The following is a 20,951-nucleotide window of genomic DNA, read 5'->3' as shown; positions in this document are numbered from 1 at the left end:
TATAATTTACAAAGTCTAAATTACAATTACAACTTACAAAGTCGGCTCTGGTGAAGCCTAACACTTTAAGACATTTCTCTGACTTGTACTTCATGTTGTCCTGATCAGCTTCTGACATTGGAACAATAGTATTGCCATATCTGTAACCTGGAGAGTTCAAAGTAAAACTATTTTTCTGTTTACAAAGATATGATAGTTGTCTCCAGTGAAAAGTCATTCCATTTTGATCAAATTTACACCAGCCCTTTATTCAAATTTTCAACAATTTAATTTAAATTTATTCTATAATGATTAAGAACAAAATCATAGAGCCCTAGACAGAGAGAGACTTTTTTTTTTAAAGTTTGTTAACATGTTTTTTTAAGATCTAATAATACTTAATCATGCTGACATCATCACACAAAAAAAAAAGTGTTTAAGATCCCTTTCAGGCCTTGCAATCTATGGGGCAGATGATGTAAGGTCATCTGTTTCTGTGGTCCATGGTTATTGGGGGGTGTCATGTGGCCAGCACAACAACCAACCGCCTTTACTTTTCCCAAACTAATATTAAGTACCCATTAGAGCTGGGAGGGCTCAGAGATACCCTAAATATCTCAAAATAAAAAAATCTTCTTCAGAAGGATTCAAACCTGAACCCCTTGGTTCAGAAGAAAAGCATTTACCACTCAGCCATCGGCCCTTGATAGTTTGTTTTAATGAATCAAATAATATCCTTGATATGATCGAACAATAATGAAACTCAGGCAGACTTACTAGTAAACAAGAACTTTTAAAGCCTGACAATACCTTGAACCATGTCCTCTTTTTCCACTTCTGTTTCTTCCTCGTTATCCAGATGAAAAGTTCTCAGCGTTCCTGGTTCTACGTTAGTGTCTTGGGCATAGACCTTTTTCCAGGATTGTTTGAGCTTATACTCTTTGACCTGAGAATTTACCACAATATATAAATACAATAAATAACTGTCATGCTTGTGAATAATTTTATTTTCATTTTCAATCGCTTATGGTTGCATTAACTAATTATATAAATACAGTCGAATCAAATAGATCTGAGCAAATCGGGATGCTATCATTTTGGCCTAATAATCAGCTGGTCCAGTAAATGAATTTGGCTATAATATAGATTGGTTTTAGTACTTTAAAATTCAGACCAATTAACCATATTCGACTGAAAAAAAATATCTGGACTTTTTTCTTATTCCGAGAGTAAATCTTATTTCTTAAAATGGACTTTTAAAAGATTCCCATTGAATTGAGTGATCATACCTTAGAATAGCCAGTGATGGGAATCTCCACTGTACCAATCTCTAGCCTACACTTCCATGGCCATGGTTTAATTTGTCTTGTTTGAAAGTAGCTTAAAGCTGGAAGAGCTTCTCTGTAAATGAAACATGTTGTTTTGTTTTCTTTTTTTTTCAATTAGAAATGTTTTAAGTTTTATTTCAAGCTCATTAAATCTAAGGTTTACAACCAAGAATTTGTGTCAGAATAGATGAAACTAATAGTGTTAAAAGGCAATTCTTTAAAAAAAATGGGGGTTTAGCCCTAAAGTAAATGGTAATGTCCAACGCCTTGATACTGTGGAACAGAACAATGACACACAAAACCTTGAAGTGGAAACATTTTCACAAACAGATACACTATATTGAGATCACAAACTGTCTTCAATAATTTTAAAAGTATTCAAATAAATAGAATGAATTCAATAAGCTATTTTTTTGTCAGTGCTATTTATCACCTTCACCTATCCACTAGTCTGTTGAACAATTGGGACACCACACAAGATATGTTAACTATCTTTCTTCATTCCTGTCTTACAACAAGAGGCCAGTCCACTATTTTACATTGTCTTCCAATTGCTGTCTCTGTCTGCCTCTTCTTCTTTTTCCCAGGTATTGTTCCCTGAAGGAAGGTCTTTGCGAGCTCTGAGGACCTTGTGATATGGCCATAGAGTTTTAGTTTGTGTTGGTTTTTTTTGTAGTTAGCAGGCCATCGAGGGATCTAATCGCTGTACTATTTATTTATACTATTTATACACAGTCTATTACAATATTGTGACATCACTTGGAATATACCTGAAACTGTAGCACTCTCCCTCAACCTTGTCCAGGATGTACTTAATCAGTTTCTCCCCAGACCTCTGCTGTGCTGTTTTTGCTTTCCCATCAGGGTGGGCATCTGCCCCTCCTCCTCTCTTTGGGGCATCCCCAGCATTGCTCTCCTCATCATCCTGAATGTCTGGCCCTCTAAAACAATAGTGCTCTGATTAGGATTACTGAGTGGGGTAGAGTCAAAGTAGATTGAATACGAAATATGTAAACATGTCTTAAATAGTAAATTATACTTAACAGTGACAATGTTATTCCACTAGTATGATGATTCCTACAGTATATGCTTCCGAACTGGAAAAATACAGAAATATACATCCAAAATACCCCCCACCTACCTTACAACCAAGAAAAAGTAAAAAACAAGCAAAATACAAAAACAACAACAAAAACAGCAAACAAAGCTTAAATTAAGTGTATCAATTAGTTTGGATCAGTGATGTAATTAAATTTCTAATAGATCTAGACTAACAATAATAATATTTTTTTTTACCAATTATATTTGATCTAATAGATCTAGACTAACAATAATAATATTTTTTTTTACCAATTATATTTGTTTAGCGCAATTTCATGCTTTTAGCTTTCTCAATACGGTATGATCTTATCACTTGTCTGGACCAGTTGGAAAAAGGTAGGGAGAGAAAGAATGGGTATCTGGGAGATTGCTTTTTAAATGTATTTAAAAAAAAAAAGGAATGACCTCAGGCTTCTCAAGCCATTTCAGTAACCACTCTACTAGCAAAGAGTCTTTGAACATGGTATAGTTATATATTGTTTCTATTTCATGTTTGTGTTTGCTAAGTCACAATCTATAAAGGGTACTTTCAGCTTATACCACCAATTGTGTGAAGTACTATTTGTTTCCCTTGTTTGAGATACCAAATAAAATAATTTATTATTTAGTTAATTAATTATTTGGTTAATTTTTAAAATTGATCTAGTGTTGTTAGGTAAAATAAATAATTGTGCAAAATTTCAGCTTGATCTGAGATTGGTTGTTGGAGAAATAACGTGTTATTACAGAAAGTCTCTGATAAAAAAAAATGTTCTAAGATGGCAGCTTACATTACAATCAGCTCAGTCTTGGGCTGTGTATTCTGCATGGCATGAACAATTGTGTCCAACTCTTGATCACCAAAGGGACTGCCAAGGTCAGAGAATAAGATGATTCGTCTAGAACTTATTCCTTTCTTTCCCCTGTAGAAAATAAAGTAACAGCTACTTTAAACAAAGTTAAAGCAGGAGCAACCTACCTTAAACAAAGTTCAAGTAAAGTAACAGCGACCCACTTTAAACAAAGTTAAAGCAAAATAACAGTGATCTACTTTAAACAAAGTTAAAGCAAAGTAACAGCGACCTAGTTTAAACATAGTTAAAGCAAAGTAACAATGACCTACTTTAAACAAAGTTTTCAACTACTAAAGATGGTATTTCAGGGTGAGTGGCATAAACCACTAGGCTAACAAGAGGGCTCAAGTTTGAATCTTTATGAAGACCATGAATTTTTTTTTTAGATTTGATTCAAGCTAAGTTGTCTTTGTTGAGTGCCCAAAGGCAGCAAGGAAACCTTCTTCCAAATACCCTCTTGCCCACATGTTCACAATAGCCATACTAAAGCAATTTTTCTCAATAATAATAAAATAATATATAATTTTTAAAAAACCTTTTTCTATTTAAAATATTTTAATGTATTATTTTAAAGTTAAATATTAGATCCAACCTATTGGGCAAGTAAGTTAATTTCACCAGTGATGAAATTTAAGTGGCAATAACCAACTACTTTTTCTAAAACAGAATTCAAGTTACATAGATGTAATTACGAAAATAAAAAATCCCAGCCACATTTAGACACTAGAGACACTTTGATTCAGCAGCCAAGAACTTCAACCATCATGCCATTTGGCTTAAATAGACATAAAATATACTGAAGGGTTTCCAATAACTTAGCAACTAGACATAACCAGCAACATGTTATTTATTGCTATAGAGTACCTATTTAAAAGATGATTAAGAAGAAAGAAAACAAAAAATTTACTGAGTTGCTTGCTGGAGGTGATCAATGGCCACAACAATTGCATCAACAACTAACACATAAGTTAAGGAATAAATTAAGAATAACATTATAATTCAGCCATTAAAAAATGTGAATGATTTTCTATTTTTTTACCTATTTGGATTTTCTTTCAGAATTAAAAATTTTTACATCCTTACTCAAAACTTTCTGAGGGATGGCAGTTAGGAGGGTTCAAACATAGGATCATCAAGATGACAGTCCATACAAGGTTATTGAATGAAGGCATGGTGGCTGAGTGGTAAATCGCATGGCTTCCGAACCTGGTGAAGACTGGGATTTTCAATTTCAAGTAAATGTGGTTGGTCGTTGTACTGGCCCCATGACACCATTATTAACCGTGGGACACAGAAACAGATGACCTTACATCATTTGCCCCATAGATCGCAAGGTCTGAAAGGGGAACTTTACTTTTATCCATTGAATGGCTGTCATCAAGATGGCCCTAATACCAAGTTTTGCTTTCTGTCATTTACTGACATCCTGAAAAATTAATTGTAGAATAGTTTTCACCTAACTAACAATAAGAAATGCAACAATCTGAGATAAAGGATACAGTCCCCTGGTGTCTCTGTGGGCTGGAGCTCATCTTGGACCATCTGAAGTAAATTGAAGTCCGGGATGCCCAGAGGAGATTTTAAAGTGATATTTGCGTAATTTTCTCCATCGGCCAGAGGATTTTCTGTTTCTTCAGTTCCAAAAAGAATTAATGCTACCTCATCTTTAGACTCTGCAAATATCTGCAAAAATATGTTTTGGCAACTAAAGTAAACATCAATATAGAAATATAAATAATCAGTTTCTTAGAAATGTAAATATAAATTAATATTTACTAAAAAATAATGTTAACATTTCAACAAATTTAACTTTAAAACAAAGATACTACTAACACTATATATACCACATTAAATAATAATAATGTTTTCCTGTTAGCAGAAACAAATTAGAATGGTGCTACCTTTCGTTGGAGTATCATATTAATTCCCTCAATAGCTGTCTCTAAAGCAGTGCTGACACCTGGTGGTGCCTGATTCATGGAAGGCCCTACATCCAGAATAATAGCAATAGCTTCCTACAAAGACATTTTAGAATTAATACATATATATACATAATCTGTTTCATGACGAGTTATAATATAAAAATATACTTGATCACTATTTGATAAGGAAAGAATAGGTTAAAGGTTGTTACTCAACACCGTTTTATTAAATAGTTATTGCATTGTGCAAAATGTGCCTATATTTAATATTAATATTTGATATAACATTAAAATCACAACAAAGCATCATATAAATCATATAATATAATATAAAGATAAGAAGCAATCCTTTAGCTACGTGTTGCACTATAATTTCCAAGTTAAAAACTTAATAATAAGCACAGCAACTTTTTACACTATAGTTATAGTCATAAGTATATGATAAGGTGCTGGTACAGGTAATGACTGGTAATGTCAAAATAGCTTTTTACACTTGATTTTACAGTTACTTTATTAAGTGAATGTTAATTAATTAATAACAATAACAGATTTGAATATACTTATTAAATACAATACATAATATTATACAATAATACATAATCAATCAGTTGAGTGACTCAGTGCTGCATGTGCATTTATTTGATTTCAATATTATTAGTGATTCTATTTTATATACTAGGAATAGTAGGATATACTAGAATATACTAGGTCTAGATCTATATTATAATTATCGGAATAATTAGATTTATATAATATTAGTATTATTAGATCTAATCTAGAATAATCTAGATGATAAAAGTCAGTGTAGTGGCAATGATAGATCTACTTACTAACTCATCTAAATCTAAATTATTCTAAATCTAGTCAAACTAATTAGTCAGTACTACTGTACTAGGCTGACTAGGTAACTATTAATCATCATGATGATGATCTTCATCTTTATCACTCATTATATTATGATTATAAATAATTTATATAGATAGACCTGTCCTATCCAGTCACTTTCACTTTGTTTGTCACGTCCAGTCTTCCAGTGATTATAAATTATATAAAATAATCTCATTTAGTGTTACATTATGATTGATTATCATTATGACTTCAACTTTAAGTTGATCTATCTATATCTATGTCTATGGCATGGGCAAATGCAGTGTGAGTAACTGTAGCAAATACGATTCTATAACTAACATCTTTTGCTCTACTATTCAATATATACTTATATACAACTATTTAAGTACATTTGTATTAAAACTGAGATTCAGCATTTTACCTTATTTGCCGCCATTTTGACAACAAAACGTTTACCCGGCAATACAGATATCAAAGGTGCTGTACTCTTAGGAGAAGAAAAAAATCTGCTGTGTTTACGTTCCGGTGTACCTCTCACTACAGATGTTCACACGGTATCGTTGCAGTCTGCCACTTTCATTGGCGAGTCGACCGTCTGCTAAGCAAGCTTAGAATCTACCAACACTTCTGAATTTTATGCTTCGACGTCTAGATTCTACTTTTACTTTCAGGTAAAAGGGGATCGAGGACGAGATTAGCATAATTAGGAGTCTATCTTACACTTAGATCTAGTATCTAAAATTAAATTAATGAATAATTAATACATCTAACTAAAAAAAAACAACCTTAATAATTTATTAGAATTATTAGTAAATTATTTGAATTGAATTATAATTACTAAATTAGGATTTATACTAGACTAGACTCTAGATGTAGACTCTATCTGCACTATAGCAGATCTAGATTTAAATCTAGTAGATAGTAAATATCTAAAGACGAGATCTAGATCTATCTATTTTTTATTCTATGTCACAGTTTGTGTATGTGACTTTACAATATTTAGAATCTAGTTTATTTACACTAATTAATTTAGTAATTTACCTTATAAATATAATATATAATAATATATATATTATTATTCATGATATAATCTGATATTCATAAATAAATTAATTGAATCTTTTTTATCTTATGTAGATAATAAGATAGACTATATCTAGATCTATATAATATCTAGATTAGTGGATTAGTAAAGTAACTGTTTTATGAGTAAGCAGCCAACATTGAAGAAAAGCTGAGCAGAATCAAACTTAAAATAAATCTAGATAGATTATTTCAAGATTCCTAGATTATCACAAATTTAAAAAGTAAAGCTCCCCTTTCAGACCTTGCGATCCATGGGGCAGATGGTATATCATCTGTTACTGTGGCCCATGGTTAATGGGGGTGTCATGTAGCCAGCAGAATAGCCATCGGTCTTAATTTTCCCCAGCTAATGTCTGGTACCTATGAAAGCTAGGTAGATTCAGGGGTGCCCTAAAGATCCCAAAGTAATTAAAATCAGGATTTGGTATCCACAAAAAAGATTTTCTTTGGCCATAGAAACAGATGTAGACTTCTAGATCAAAGGTCTGAAAGGGGTACTTTACTTTTTATCTAAATGTGGATTCAAGATTTAGATATCTAGTAGTTTTGTTAATAATCTTGGCAAAGATTATTTCATGAATGAGAACAATTTCTCTCAATGGGTAGAATTCAGGAAAAGTTAAATTTTTCACCACTCAATTTCTGAGATTGAGGTTTCCATCAATTGAAAGCTCAAATTCTGAGGTCAGACCAGTGTAAATCTATGTATTTTATATTTTAATTCTTAATTTTCATCTTTTATTTATGCATACATTTAAAGTATACTGTATTACATATTTAATATACCATAATAACTTATTTAAAATATCATAGAGCTAAGTGAATTTTTAGGCTTCTTTCAGCTGCAGAGGATATCTTAATATGTTTTTTTTTATCCCAGGATGTTGTCAGACGCAAGTGTTTGCCAAGATTATATTTGACAAAGACAATGGATGTCCTTATAGACTTTGTACTGACTTTAAGGAATGTGATAGTTGCATTCCTGGTATCCTGGTTCAGATTCTTTATCCCTCCCGAAAGCAAATCTGTGCTCAATGAAGTAGTTTTGATAACTGGAGCTGCTCATGGCCTGGGTCAAGCGATGGCTTGTGAGTTTGCCAAGCTTGGTGCTATTGTGGTGATATGGGACATTAATATTAAAGGGCTTCAAGAGACTAAAGACAAAATAACAACAACAGGTGGTAAATGCCACTCTTACTTTTGTGACGTAAGGTAATCATTTGTTATATTTTATTTTAATAGTGGCAGACATTTGTAAAACAAAAAAAAAAGGATTTAAAGAAAATGATTATCTTTGTGGCTGAATGGTATATACCTAAAAAGGAACATGAGTTCAATCCTCATACTGGCAAGGGATTTTAAATTGATTCAAGCTGAACCCTTCTCCCAGATGCTCCCTTGTATCAGATTTCCATAAAAGAGATTGGACCACAACACACCAAACATGCGCTTGGCTTCTGAGCCAGGGGTCCCGGGTTTGAATCCTGGTGAAGACTGGGATTTTTAATTGGCCACAGAAACAGATGACCTGTACATCTTCTGCCCTATAGACCACATGGTCTGAAAGGGGAACTTACACCAAACATACTATACTATAGGATAGTGATTCAAATTGTCATAAATAGAAATTAGGCCTTGCAGTAAATCTCTTGAATTCTAAAATTCCTATAATTTATGAAATCACAAGCTCTGGTACTGCAAGACATTTCTCATTGATCACTTTTTCTTCTTCTACTTGGTCGATGTGTTGTGAGCTAAAAGAAGTCTGAGACTTAATATCACAGATGGCTGCCTGGTTGTGTAGTATGCATGATTCATAGTTTCGGTGGTCCAGGGTTCAAATCTTGCCTGTCGCCATCCCCCATCACCCTGTGAGAGGTTTGGGCTAGGATGTAATTATCTTTCAATCTGAAAGAACATTCAAAGCATGCAAAACAATTGACAGAGTTACACGTAAGAAGCCAGTTTTGCTAGCCATGTATAACTCTGCAGTTTTTAGTCATCAGACTTTCAGAGAATGCCTTATAGGGAAGTTAAGTGAACCATGTTCTCACCATTCTTGTCACTGTACTGTGACATTTCATAGCATCTGACACAATCATTATTTTTTTCACTGACACTTATTGTTTAGCTTTGATTCCACAAAGTGGTAAGTACCCAAATGGATTAAGCTTACAGTGCATCCGACTTTATACAACAATTGCACTTTGATAAACTTTGTTTCATTCCACCAGTTCCCCTACATTAAAAAAAAACTTGATTTCTGGTTACTTTGATAATTATTTAAAAACTGTCTGGGCTATTAGCCTTAAAGTTTTTTCAGCTATATAAGCTTGCATGTTTCCAAAGCACCATATTAAAAACAATCAGTCACACAGCATAAAATCACTCTGGCGTCATTGTTCAGTATGTTTATTTTCTAGTTTATCATTTACTTAAGGAAACCACTAACTAGTTACCTAGTTGATTAATGGCTTCAGACTATACACAAAATGGATTAATAAAGTATATAATATAAACACACAATGTCAAATTACATCACACGTAAATCTTATTTACAAGTATGACCTCCAGTTAACCAATACATTATCTCCCGTGTAATCCCCCGGCCCACCCAGGGGCATCGGGCCGCGACCACACCTCTCCACGGTCTCCACCGAAGTCGTTCTTGCAGCCTTCCTCCTCTTCACCCATGTCATTCCAGTATCCTTAGCTTAGCTGGTGACCGACCGACCACATCAGAGGCATCATTAGCTATGTGCGGGTGGTGCTGTCCGCAAGGGGCACCAGTGTTTTCCCAAATATGTATTGACCTGCTGAGCCCGAGATTCCAATTTATCTGCATGTTAAAAGGCATAGCCACGTCAAACCAATTTTTTTGGTCTCAAGCATCTTAACGTAATCATAAACAGTCTGTATTTTGTTTGTTAAATCTGGGATTGTGGGCATATTGTAGATAGAAGATTGTACAATGCAATGCATTATTAGCATAAGCTCTGAACCTTGCGGTGTAGCCTACTCTTCTCAGTATAAGTACTGTACTTCTACGTATAGGTTATTCTAGAGACGGGAATAGAACGCAACTTTTAAAGTTCGGTTCGGCTCGGTCAGATCTAAAGTTCGGGTTCGGTTCGATGTTATTTCTTCTTCGTCATCGTTCTCATTGTTATGTTGGAGTGTTCATATGACTAGACCAATACATGAGATGAACTGCGCAGTGGTTTCCATATCAGGGAGCTCTCCATATAGTTTTCTTTCTATTGGGGTGATTTGGGGCCAATGTCTTGTACGGTAAAGAGAGCAGTTTTGGAGGACGTGGTCCGGCATTTTCTGGTGATACTCCACATGGGCAGATTTCACTGGTTCCAATTTTGAGCTTCCGGTACATGTGTTGTCGCATTCTGTTGTGTCCGGTCCTTAGTCGAAAGATTAGACGTTGGTCTTGTCGGGTTAGCTCATAGTAAGCGTCATCTTTCTTGTGATTTGGATGAGAGCTCGTCCATTTCTCATTTATTTGGTTTGATGTTATGAAATTAGGTAATAGCAAAACTATGTACATGTAATAATGTTCAATTCAGTTTACTAGATTACACAGTGATGATAAACCTTGTGAAGCTAACGGGTCATTGTTTATTTCCTCTGCTTAACCCCGCACTTCACTATAAAATAAAACTTCTGCCTATTTTGGAGTCTATTTCTGTCTGATAATTCTTAGAAGTTTTGTGGTTCAACGCTTGAAGTGTTATAAAATTTACAGTGCTAAACACATTGTCACATGGTTTTGATTGTGCTAAACACATCGTCACACGGTTTTGATTCAACACCTTGCCACAGAGGTTTCGTTTGGCTTGAGAATTTTTAAAATAACTCTTGCTGCCAGTTCGCTATGACACTCAGCCATACTTCTGACGGTATCGGAGGTCATACCCACTCATTTCTTTCAAGAAGAGAAACATCCTCCATGATGCCTGAAACTTCTATGAACTGATCTTTGCCCGTGCTGGTCCCATCCACGCTCCTTGTAGCACCTATCTCTTCTGTGATTTTAAAATCGCTTTACGTAGGCTACCGTGAATGAGTACCAAGAGTTGAGTGGTTCATGTCTGTCGGCGGCTGTAGAAAACATTCCCAACTCTGTTGCTCTATCTCTTAGTTTTAAAGCGAGATTTCTAATTATCACATGAAAAAGGGTGACCGCTTCCATTGCATTCGTATTTTCATAACACATTTCTTCCATCGCTGATAGTAAACCCCTTTATGCGCATTGGCCGTCGAAAAAAAAAAGCCTCATTTCGCTGCTTAAAATATGACTCTGTAGCTTGCCCTCGCGGTCATCTCTTTCTTGTCCCTTCTTAAATACTCTCGTCAGTCCTCTAATCTTAAGGCGTTACTAAGACATCTCGTCTTCTTCAACATTTGTTGATGTTTTTGATTTCATAATGCCGTTCTATAGAAACAGCCACAAACAGCTCTATACCGGTACAAATCAAACACACGGGCTTATTTTCATGCTACACAAAAAGGTAAAAATCTGTCAATTTTTCCTGATAGTTTCTACATTCTTGTTTCTTCGAATCCCCCCCATTTCATTAATGCAAAAATATTAAATGGTACTGCACCCTTCGTGTTAATACCAAAAAGAAGACATGATCAGTGGAGAAGCTAGGAATTAGCCATCATTAGGGGGCTTGACCTCTTTGGGGTCACTTGCATTTTGCGTAATATTTAATATTTTGTGTAAAAAAAAACACTAGTGTGGGGGCCCGGTAGAATTTCTAAATCCCCCCTCCATCCCCCACTCTAGCTACGCCTCTGAAAAGGATGCTGGAATAAATGCACACACACAAGATGTCAAGGACACGGTTCTTGACTGCAGGGGGAATTTTCCAAGAATTAACATAACTGTCATTTCGTTGAGAACTAAGTTTGTTTTTTTTTTCTTTCACGAATATTGCAAAATCTTTGATTCAGTTCGGTTAAGGTAAGGACAGTTCGTTCGGTTCGGTTCGTACCGATCAGTTTTAAATTTCGGATTAGGTATTGGCCGTAATTGAGGTTCGGGTTCGGTTCGTTTCCCATCTCTACTTTATTCCATCATAGAAAATATGCTAGCCTAGTATTACACTGTAAAATTTATAAAAGGTTAAGCCGTGGGTCTCAAATATTTTATGGGCCTAACTATCAGTCAAAGTGCCCATTTAATGGCGAACCCACCGGCCCAGCTCACTGATGATTAACGATAGTGTCATGTGGCAATCACAACTACCACTTAACTGCCTTTACTTTCCCCATTTAGGTATTTAATATTAGAGATGGGGTCTTAAAAATCTCGAGGTTCAAAATCCCATGTCTTCACTGGATCCGAACCCGAGACTCATAGGCTCGTAAGCCAAGCGTTTTACTGCTCAGCCCCTCCCCCCGGGGGGGGGGTAGGATTGAGGCGTAATAATAGTCATTTCTGAAATATTTTTGTTAAGTTAAATGATTGCCCCCAATCACAAGTTGAGAAACAAGTGAACTGCCTAGAATAGCTTTTAAGTACTCGTGTGTGGAGTTCAGACTGACCCTTACGTAAGAACGAGATTACAAGCGATCGAAATGGATCTATTTCTGTCCAGTGCTATCTTTAGACGCACGTGCCTTCCATACGTGACCCAATCGCATTAAGGCTTTCCTGTCATTGAAGAGATGGGAAATAACTATCAAGCACGCGATCGACCCTTCGTTATATAAGGGTCTGATGAGAACAGCAATGTGGTTGAACAAGTACGGTAACTCTGCCGAGTTCTACCGTACTTACACCATACGTTATTCATTTTCTTAAACGAATTTAAGAGAATTCCAATATTTTAAATAAATCAATATCGTCATATAAAAGGCCGATAAATGTTAACAAGTTGTTAGTAAATATATGAAAAACTGTCATGGAATCCACATATTGATGAAACTACAAAAAAATCAAAGCATTAGGATTTATTAAAAGACATTTCTATAAATCAAATAAGAACATAGAGATACAATGTTATTTAACCTTGGTTAGACCAATAATAGAATATGCATCCTCCGTTTGGGACCCCTCAACTCAAGAAAACATTAAGAAACTGGAACAGACACAAAATAGAGCAGTGAGATTCATAACAAACGAATATTCAAATTTGACTAGAGTAACACCTTTAGTAAAATCACTAAATTTAGAAAGTCTTCAGAACAGAAGGCTCAAAAGTAAAGTAGCAATCATACATAAAACACTGAACCATAATCTTCAAATACAAAAACAAAATTTAATAAAATACTCTGAAAGACACAAAGATAAAGGCACATTCCTCGTCCCATATGCTAGGACAAACTTGTACAAATACTCCTTCTTCCCTAGTGCTATTAGAGCATGGAATGGGTTGCCTGAGCTAGCCAGGAAAACCAGTGACTTGGCAGAATTTAAGTCATTGGTTAATATGCATGACGCGTAGGACGTAATCACCTTCTTTTTTTGAAGTAACGTCTGTATTATATAAGATAAGATATATCGTAATATTCGCTATTGGGGTCCTAAAATATTTGCATATAGGCCTATAACTGATAACTGTACAATTTTTGGCGTTTCTGATATACCAGCACATATTGAACTAGAATGAAATGTGAAGGCTGACACACTTCGCCAAGTCTGGGAGAACAAACACACCATTAAACATTGCACTCTATCCAGAAGAAATGAAGAAACTAATAGTGAATAGAATATATGAGTAATGGACGAGCGCTCATCCGAATCACAAGAAAGATGGACGCCTACTATAAGCTATCCCGACAAGATCAACGTCTAATCTTTCGATTCAGGACCGGACACAACAGAATGAGATAACATATGTACCGGAAGCTCAAAATTGGAACCAGTGAAATCTGCCCGTGTGGAGTGTCGCCAGAGAATGTTGGCCATGTCCTTCAAAACTGCATTCTTTACCAAGAGGCACGAACAAGACACTGGTCCCAAAACCCCCCGAATAGAATTAAAACTATTCGGAGAGCTCCCTGATTTTAAAACCACTGCGCAGTTCATCTTATTATTGGTCTAGTCATCTGAACGCTCCAACATAATGATGAGAACAAGGAAGAAGTGTTTCTGGTGCACTGACTATAGAAAATGTTGATGAGCTATATATTTTAAAAGACAGATGCTCTTTGTGTGTGTGTGTGCGCACTGTAAAATTTATTTTTTTAATCTTTTGCTTGTAATCAGAAGTAATTTTATTCATTTGGCAAAAAAAAAAAAAAAAAAAAAAAGATCTTTCCCAATAACGTCCTTGACATTGTAAAATCTGTTGTTTTTTTAAGTCTCCCCCATGCTTCTTTTTATTTTCTTACTTTTGATTAGGTAAATTTAGGTTACCTTACTCGCCTCCGCATTTTCCCTATATCCCTCCACATTTCCCAATATTGCTTTCTCTTCTTTTTATATGCTACAGTTGCTACTGTATTTTGTGGCTTAAATAATGTAAACTGGATCTTTAAAAAAAAAAAAACAGCTGTGCAAAGATGAGATTGTGTTTAAACACTATCTGGGAAATCCCCAATATATCTAAATAGCTCCGTCACAAAATTCGCTGATGCGGCTTTTCTTGCCCTGCTCTCAGAGAGCTCAGACGTAAATGAGTATTTCAGAGAAATAGAACACATCGAAAAATACTGTAAAGATATTTTTTTAAATTATTAATTGTTAAAAAAACAACAAAGAAATGATAATCGATTTTCGTAGGGAAATGAAGGAAAATGATATTGTTTCTGTAGCTGGAGAGACTATTGAAATTGTGCAAACTTTTAAATACCTTGGTACTATCATAGACAATAAACTAAATTTTCCTGCAAATACTGATTATATCAGCAAAAAAGGGCTGCAAAGATTACGATTACTGAGAAAACTGTCCTCGTTTAATGTTAGTGAAAAGGCCTTGGCAATGTTTTATCACGCTCACATCTGCAATATTTTAAGTTTTAATATGACTGCCTGGTATGGCAATCTGAGCATTAAAAATATAAATAAACTCCATAGAATCCTAAATGCTGCTGGTAAAATCATTGGCAAAAAACAAACCCCATTTGGGCAGCTGTTTGAGACAAACATCCATAAAAAAAAGCTAAAAAGATTCTAGAAATAAAAATCACCCTTTGGGTCAAGATTTTGTGATTTTACCATCACAAAAGAGATACAAGACACCGATAGCAAAGACAGATACAAACACTCTTTTGTTCCCCTGGCAATGAAATCGTTAAATTGAAACAATTTGATATAAACTTTTCACATGTAAATTATGAGTGAGTCTGGTGTGATTGTACACTTTGTTTCTTTGTAGTTACAATGTTTTGTTTGGTGTAATGCACAAATTGTAAGACAAATCTCCATATGGACAATCAAGATTATTATTATTATTATTGCCCTTTCCCCCGACCCTTTCTCTTCCCCCCCTCCTCTTTTTTTAAAGTAAAGTTTGAGAACAGGATTTTTTTTTTCTAACAGAATAATAATTCTTGTGACGCGGGGCAGTGATACAATTACTGTTAGTTTAGAGTGCGGGTGAAAGACTTACGCACCTGCCAGTGTGTGTGTCCGCTTTTCTTCACCTGTCCCCCATCGTTTTGTTATTTGTGCAGGGACCGTGACCAGGTCAGGAGTGTGGGCGACAAGGTCCGTCAAGATGTCGGGGATGTCACCATCCTGGTCAACAGCGCCGGGAAGGTCGTGGGCAAACAGTTGCTGGAGTTGAAGGACGCGGAGATTGAGGACACGTTCGCAGTGAATCTCTTGGCGCCTATCTGGGTCAGTGCTGTTTTGTGTCCCCTACCTTTTTACAAAAGCTTACAGCACCTCACTCTGTCTGTCTGGTACTAGACTATTTTTGTACACGTTATTTCTAACACACTCAGATCAAGCTGAAACTTTACACAATTATTTGTTGCACCTAAAAACATGAGGCAATAAAAAAAATGTAACCTATCAATTAATTATTGGTAATTAACTATTTTGTTTGGTACCTAAAAAGGGGAAATAAAAGCTACTTATTGAGAGGTGTGGCTGTATATGCAGAGTTATTCCCCCTTTAATATTTTTTACACATTTTTTTCTCCCACTTCCCATTCTCGGATCAAGCTGAAATTTTGCATTATTGTTCATAGTCGATGACATTACATGAATCAGTAACAAAATTTAACTAATCTGTTATTTAATTAGCGGTAATTAATTAATTTTGTTTCATGTAAAAAAGGGAGCTTATTCTTAAAGTATTGAGATATATTACAGTGATTTTGTAATTCTTTTCTTATATAAGCTTTTTTTTTTTTTTAAAAGATTGTGTTTTCTTCTTTTGGTTTATTTTAAAGATTTCCATTTGAATGACACCCATGGCCCAATTTGCGGCAGTGCTGAAAGTACAGCCACACCAGGGCCTCGTCCTCTAAAGAGAGCCTCCATAAACTAAAAAAAAAATGATAATGAATAATAACATAAAACATAAAATCACTCCAACGTTTCATTACCGTAGTACTCATTTAATATTAAAATTATTCTCTTTGAAAACGTACATAAAAAAAAAACGGTTAGCCGCCTCCACCAAAATCCTACCCGGCACCTTCACTTGCTTGATTCGGGCCCTGATCACACTTATGTACCAAGCTTGAAAAAAAAAACGACTTTGGTATCTGGTTGTTCAATGTGGATAACTTTAGTTTTTTCAACAAAAAGCCGGTCAATAGGCTCCAGGGCAGGATAGGGCAAGCAGTAAAATGCTGAAGCACATGAGTCTGGGGAAAGGCAGCGAAAGCTTATGCGACTTGCTCAATCGGACTTGGACACATTGGAATTACCAAAAAGCCTGAAGAGTGGCAACGATAGTCCCGTTACTAAAGAAAGGAAAAGTGGCTGATCGCTCGTAATGTCAGCATCCGATATCGCTAACCTCGTGTGTAGGGAAAATAGCTGAAAGGGTTATCAATAGACGGCTCACGTGATTCTTGGAGGAACGCAAACTCATCATGCCTGAACATGAACAGTTCATGCAGTGAAGAAGTGCAATCGATCAAGCGGTGGTTTTTATGCAGTCACTAGCTGATGGTTTTCAGGGCTACCGTGAGACCCAAAAGGCGAATTGATGCTGGCAATATTTTTACTCTTAAAACAGGCTCACGAGTCTGGAGACAAGGATTGAAATGGAAAATTGAGCCTGGGAGTTTGCTCAAACATGTACTGGTAGTTGACCAAATTCCTGGCGGTTAGGACTGTTCAGACACGCTACGGATCTAGCATGTCACCGCAAAAGAAAGCCAGAGCAAGGCTTACCTCAGTGCTCGTCACTGATGCAGTGTGTACGATGTTTCTCGTCTACGATCTAACGGAACGAGTGGGAGTGACGTTCTCTTTGCGGACGACCTACTTAACTGGCAGACCAGGAGATCCGCTGCAGCTCTCAAACTGAACTTGGCCACTGTTTCATGCTACACCCGAATCTGGAACACTTAATCTGCTTTAAGTTGGTTCAGACCCAAATCTCTTTGGGGAAAAGACATCCACCGAGAAACCATAAACCTGAATATCGATGGGGACCAAGCTCCAGTCAGACCCATAACCATAACCTGGAAGTGACCCTAAGCTGGTTATGTCCAATCATGTGCAGGCAGTACGACAGCGTCATAAAGCGGCTGGCCACTACGGAGTGGGGGGGGGGGGGCGCCAATGCAAGCGTGCTAAGGGAACGTTCGGATATTACTTAACGTCCATGGGCGCCCGCAGGGGGTGCATGGGGGTGCACTTCCCCCCTGGATTCTGAGTATCCGAATTCTAGCCATTTTTTTCGCACCATCAAATCAATTAACTTCTAAGTAACAACTGAACAAGTAGTGCTTCCACTGGTTAGTGTAGTAGTAGATTAGCCTAGTAGGCGTATCAAGAATGATGACCAACCTTGTACGTGCACGCCTCTGAATTCTGAGTAGCCACATTTTAGCCTTTTTTTTTTATATTTTGTAATGAAATACATCTTCCAGATCTGTTTTGATTTAATTACGTAGATGTAGATTTAGTCAGAATCCAGGGAGGTGCAAGTGCACCACCATGTACCCCCCTGCGGGCGCCCATGCATTATTGATTCAAGAGTAAATTAATGTTCAGGAAAATTTTGCGCATCGTCTTCTTAGTCTAAATCTAAAGGACTATCATTAGACTATTATAAAGTGTAGTAACTTGACAAGTAGTGCTTCCACTGTACAGTTGTAAAGATATGTTATTATTGTAACTAGAACAGGCAAATCTGTAGTTCATGCCCGACCATGTACGATTTATTATAGGCTTACAATTCTTTGCACTATAAAGGGTGTCAAATCGCTGTCAAATATTATATAGCATGTTAGTCGTGACGATTTGTTTTCATTTGCACATAGATTTAGTTATTGTGAATGTCACAAGGTCGGCTTTCACAAGACATTCTCTATGGTGATTTAACAGAAGGCAGGAGAGCCTCTGGTCGTCCACTGCTAAGGTATACGGATATATGCAAACGCGACATGAAGCTCTTCAAAATCGACACTAACAGTTGGGAAAAAAGTGTCACTGGATAGATCCATATGGAGAGCGAGCATTAAAGGAAAGGTCCTGGATTGCAGATGCCATACACAACCGTGTTGTAGAAAGAAGGGTGAAAGTAAAAAGGATTGGCCTCTTTAGTCACACAAGAAGTTGCAAAGATAAAAAATAGTCTCGAGACGTCTAATGCCACAATTACTTTTTAAAATATTTGGTTAAGGTCTAGAATTTTTTTTTTATGCATTGGAGGAGAAATCCTTGCCGATTATCTTTCGATGTGATAAATGTTCTAGTTTCTTTGAACGAAAGTAAAGAGTGTAAATGTATTAACGTCTTGCGGTCGGTGTCAGCGCTCAATAAAATTGCAGTTGAAACATGTCCACCAGTTTACAAAAGAAGAGATACAAGAACGTTCTTCACATGCCATCGTCCGAGTCAAAACGTTGATTTGAATCAACGGAGCACTGGCAGCAGCAAGAAATAAGAAATGCATCATGAATTAACTGCATTTGCTGGGTATTGTAGTGAAGAAATTGTAGATATCTCAGGCACTGAGCAGATGTCTTTGAGTGTTCGTTTTGTTGATTGCGATTGTATTCGACTTCATTGGTTTAGTTCCAATGGTTTCTTTAGAGAGACGCACTGCATGTGTCTAATGTCATTGTACAGTCTAGACATGGAGAAAATACTCGCCAAGGCTGCCCCCTGATGGCTAGTATTCTTTTTCTGTAACTGTCCCTAGCAATAGCGTTGGTGCTAAATTTACCTCTTTTGTGTGAGACACAATCAACTGAAAAATAGGAATCCATTTCGAGATTTAAGTCTCAAATTTGAGATCTTTGACTGTTAGGCAGATCTTAAAATAACGACGGCAAGTGAAACCAAAAAAAAAAAAAAAAATGTCTCCTCCTCTTGTTTCTGATTTGTCTTTTCATTGTCGTCTATTAGTCATCTGTTCTTGAACCAGTTTCCACGGTGTTACAGTCTTTCCAGCTTAACATAGTGGCCTCTCAACAGCACATCCTTAATGACATAATCAAAAATCAACTTGACCATCTTGAGGAACACGTCAGAGATGTCATCTTGAGGAAGGAGAGACTGCTGGCAGAAAAAACTTGATACCGGATATTGAGTTGCTGCTGCCGGGAATTCGCAGTCGACAGACACACTGAGAAAAAACAACAACACATGTTTGGGTTTTGGGAGCTATTACAGAACACGGCTTTACATTACATATCTTGATTACGTCTCGCTTTTCGAGCAATAATAATGGTCTGTTCAACTTGTTTTGTCTTCATCCTAAAAGCTGTAATGCAAATAAGAATATCAGAACTGCACGATAAGCGTCCATCTCCAGTTTGTCCATTCAGTAGTAAAGTTATTGACAGTTTCGTCAGCCACAGTCAACGTTTGCAGTTTTTTGTTTGATCGAGCGTAGGGAAGCACGGGCCTCACAGATAAAGTTAACAATGTTGTACAGTGAATACTTTGTTCATGTGTTTAGTTTCGTATTTTTTTAATTTCATGAAACAAAGTATTTACTGTGCACTTAATATCCTAACATAAGTCAGGTACCCATTAGAGTTGGGTGGACTTAGGGGAGCCTTAAAAATCATGAAATTTAAAATTCACAGAGATTCGAATCCAGGAGCCCAGGTTCGGTAGCCAAGCGCTTATTTTGCTATAAGTAAACAGATAGCGTAAGACACCCACAAACCATCATCTTCCCTATATGATGTCGAAGAGATTTTGTGGGTCTATTCTGAACTTTATCTTTGAATGTTCGAAAGTTTTTCTAATTTTTTTTATCAGGGTGACATTGTCTCAGTTGATTCTCAAGCGTAATTAGTTTCATATCGTCATAAAAAGGCTATTGGCATGTTTGATAAGGAAGGAATGAACAATTTTAAATAACCAACGCTATACAGTTTACATTTCTTTTTGCTAAACATTACTTACATGTAGACAAAATTAAGTTATTTGAATAATTATTGAAAATAAATACAACAATTTTTCGTTTGAATAGCAGGATAAATATTTAAAGGATTAACTTATGCACACATTATATGTTAGTGTGAAGAATTAAATTAATAGGATGTAAATATTAAAGTCACAACGTGCTTAAATGAAATCTATTATCGTAGACCCGTGGACATGTCATAGACCCCCAATTTGTTTTTTCACTTTCGTAGACCCCTTGAAAGTTTTCGTAGACCCCTGGGGGTCTATATAGACCACTTTGGGAATCACTGATCTAGAATCTACTTGATAACACCCATGAATGATCTAGAAT

General features: G+C 36.1%; 2 protein-coding genes across 2 annotated transcripts in view; one reads left to right on the top strand and one right to left on the bottom strand.

Annotated features, from left to right (window-relative positions):
• Positions 1-6,571, bottom strand: part of LOC106065855 (X-ray repair cross-complementing protein 5-like) — a 19,220-nt gene extending 12,649 nt beyond the window's left edge. The window contains exons 1-9 of the mRNA XM_056016127.1: positions 6,434-6,571; positions 5,143-5,256; positions 4,741-4,924; positions 4,149-4,197; positions 3,179-3,310; positions 2,078-2,248; positions 1,269-1,380; positions 790-925; positions 38-147 (exon numbers count right to left, since the gene is read on the bottom strand). Coding sequence (XP_055872102.1) covers positions 38-147; positions 790-925; positions 1,269-1,380; positions 2,078-2,248; positions 3,179-3,310; positions 4,149-4,197; positions 4,741-4,924; positions 5,143-5,256; positions 6,434-6,448 — 1,023 coding nt within the window. The 5' untranslated portion in view covers positions 6,449-6,571. The remainder of the gene's footprint in view (positions 1-37; positions 148-789; positions 926-1,268; positions 1,381-2,077; positions 2,249-3,178; positions 3,311-4,148; positions 4,198-4,740; positions 4,925-5,142; positions 5,257-6,433) is intronic.
• Positions 6,556-20,951, top strand: part of LOC129923709 (short-chain dehydrogenase/reductase family 16C member 6-like) — a 24,491-nt gene continuing 10,095 nt past the window's right edge. Inside the window, exons 1-3 of the mRNA XM_056016129.1 lie at positions 6,556-6,683; positions 7,979-8,310; positions 15,739-15,904. Coding sequence (XP_055872104.1) covers positions 8,027-8,310; positions 15,739-15,904 — 450 coding nt within the window. The 5' untranslated portion in view covers positions 6,556-6,683; positions 7,979-8,026. The remainder of the gene's footprint in view (positions 6,684-7,978; positions 8,311-15,738; positions 15,905-20,951) is intronic.

This window comes from Biomphalaria glabrata, chromosome 17, assembly GCF_947242115.1.
Source record: "Biomphalaria glabrata chromosome 17, xgBioGlab47.1, whole genome shotgun sequence".
Classification (NCBI taxonomy): Eukaryota; Metazoa; Mollusca; class Gastropoda; family Planorbidae; genus Biomphalaria; species Biomphalaria glabrata.
The sequence above is the reverse complement of the archived record's forward strand: the minus strand, read 5'-3'. Positions and strand labels throughout refer to the sequence as shown.